Raw genomic sequence first — 2,674 nt, forward strand, 5'->3', positions numbered from 1 at the left:
TAACAATCCCTTTAAGCTTCATGTTAAGCTTGACTAATGAGTTGAACACCTGGAACATGGAAATAAGTGACTGTGTCAGAACTCAATTCCTTTTTTTTTTTTTTTTTTAAACAAACTGGAAAAGTTGATATTATGGGCTCACGGACTAACTCCATATTTGATCAGATATATCCATTGAGGAAGACTAAACCTAGAAGAGTAGACAAGGAACTAGATAAGGATTTTATCTGGCTGACAGCTAATCAATCTTAAACAATCAACACAAATTTGATGCAAGTTTGCAGAATGATAGAGAACTTAATCTCTAATTGCCTCACTAAACTCTTTAACACATAGATATTATATAACTGACAATAACTGAATATTTGATGATTGAATAAGTGCTATTCACCTTTATTCAACAAGGTGGCAATGTCTGATATATGATGATGAATGACTTTTCACTCATAGTTGTCAAACTGATGAAGAGGTTTTCTTAATTTACTGATGTTCTATTTGCATGTGTTTTTATCAGTTGCAGTACGTAGCGCTCTCTCTGCCTTTTAAAAAAAGAAAAAAGGCTTTTTCCCCTCCTATTTTCTTATTGCATTGACAATGCCTTAACCAGCAGAGGTCCTCAATGCTTTTGAGTTTAGATGGCTTTAAAACAGTAAATCATTTTATTTAGCAAATGGACTGTAAGTATTCCTAGCTCACATCACAGTAAATTAATTGAAGAAGAAGAAGAAGAAGAAGACAACTGATTTTTAGCACAGCACAAAAAAAAAAGAAACCTGACACTTGTATTAACATCACAAAACCCATTTAACCAAATCATCTACCATTTCTTATTTATTTCCCATAATGCATTACCTATACACAATATAGGTTTTATATATTCTCTGTTATCCCAGAAAAATTCACAAGAGAAAAGGGAAATGTGCAACAAATTGTGTGGCCTGGGAAGGAAAAAGTTTTCACTTTGAATGTAAAAATGCAGTACCAAAGACAAATATAGTAAGACTGAGATAAACATAAAGACCTGGTTTCACAGACAGGGTTTAGATTAAGCCAGGATTATGCCTTAATTAAATTAGGACATTTAAGTATCTTTTTAAAACGTGTCTTAGAAACAAACACTTGTGCGTATCTTGAGAAAAAACAATGGCACTGACACTGATATATCACATCAGTGCAAATTGCTTTCAGTTAAAACAGCTCAAACATGCATTTTAGTCTGGGACTAAGCTTAAACCTTGTCTGTAAAACTGGGTATAAGAGTTTAGAGTTAAATTAAAAGCCCTTTTGTTAAAGCTTGGCAGCCTATAGTTCAACAAATTATCACTATTTTAGTTTTTATGAAGAAAAAGAGGCAGGATAGTTTCCCAGTCCGGTGCAGGTAAAGAACAGGCTGTACAAAACCAGCCAGCATAAAACATATAAAACTAATAACCCAAAGAGCTGAATAAAACTGTTTCACAGCAGTGACAAGTCCAGTAATAGTATATGGAACAAGCATAATAACCATGGTCACAGTAGTTATTAGAATGATAATAAACGCTCTTCTCTTCATGTGGTTTTCCTCCTCTTTCTCTCTCCTTCTCTCTCCTGGTCCAGACTGCTTCAGAGATTTGAGGATGACCAAAAGGCAAAACAACTGAATGGAGAGGAAAAGTAGCAACTGAATCGAGAAAAACCATGAATATATATAAAACGTACATGACATTGAAGAAAGCAAACAGAACAAACAGGATCCAAGAGTGATTATCCAGGCCACAGTGCAGCAGATCGCTCTATATCTGAGAGGTTTGTACTTCAGAAAGGTTACAGGATGAACCACCGCGAGGTAACGCTCAACACAGATCAGACACTGGAACAGAGGACGGCCGGTGAACGCAAGTCCTTGTAAGAATTGTGGTATTGTTGTGAATCCGTTAACTCTTGTGGCGTTTACAACTATACTTAATAAACAATTCAGAGAAAACACGATCTCACAAATAGATATATTGAGGTTGAAGAACTCTGATGCGATGCCGCTTCCTGTCCCTTTGACGATGAGCCACAAAACATAGGAGTGTATAAGAAAACCAAACATGAAATTGAAGGCTGATGTAAAACATTCTAGCATTTCCCCTTCATGAAGTGATGATAATGTGAGGTTGGTGAATGTTTCAGGTGTGGTGAAGTTCACTGCAGAGTTGTTCATTTTCTCCTGTTCGGCCTTCTCTGTGCACAAACTCGTATCATAAATAATAACGTGTAAATAATTTTTGTAACTGAACTCTAGAGAGAGAGAGAGAGAGAGAGAGAGAGAGAGAGAGAGAGAGAAATGCAATCAAGAATGCTATAGGTACGGGTTTCAAATAAACCAATGTCAGTTTAATAACAACAATTATAATAAAATAGAGCTATGCCTCTTTTATTTAGCAGCCCAGTGGTGTCCACAATCTGTTCTGGGATCTGTTCTCCGTACATCGCCAACTCGATTGATTTGATTTGGCATGATCTGGGATTGTTTGGTTCTTCGACACTCAGGTCCGTAACCGTAGACCTGCTCGGGTTTATTTAATGTAAAAAGGATTAGATTGCATCTTTTTAAAGCACTTTTCTATCCAGGATTGGATTGGGATAGGACGCTGGCAGAAATGATGTTAATGGATTAACATTATTTTAGTATGAAGCAGAGCAGGACTGA

General features: G+C 36.2%; 1 protein-coding gene across 1 annotated transcript; it reads right to left on the reverse strand.

Annotated features, from left to right (window-relative positions):
- Window positions 1-1,309: 1,309 nt before the first annotated feature.
- Window positions 1,310-2,185, reverse strand: LOC137047084 (chemokine XC receptor 1-like). Its single transcript, XM_067424643.1, has one exon. The coding sequence runs from the start codon at window positions 2,183-2,185 to the stop codon at window positions 1,310-1,312; it is 876 nt and encodes a 291-aa protein (XP_067280744.1).
- Between the last annotated feature and the right edge of the window lie 489 nt (window positions 2,186-2,674).

This window comes from Pseudorasbora parva, chromosome 18 (assembly GCF_024679245.1).
Source record: "Pseudorasbora parva isolate DD20220531a chromosome 18, ASM2467924v1, whole genome shotgun sequence".
Taxonomy (NCBI): domain Eukaryota; kingdom Metazoa; phylum Chordata; class Actinopteri; order Cypriniformes; family Gobionidae; genus Pseudorasbora; species Pseudorasbora parva.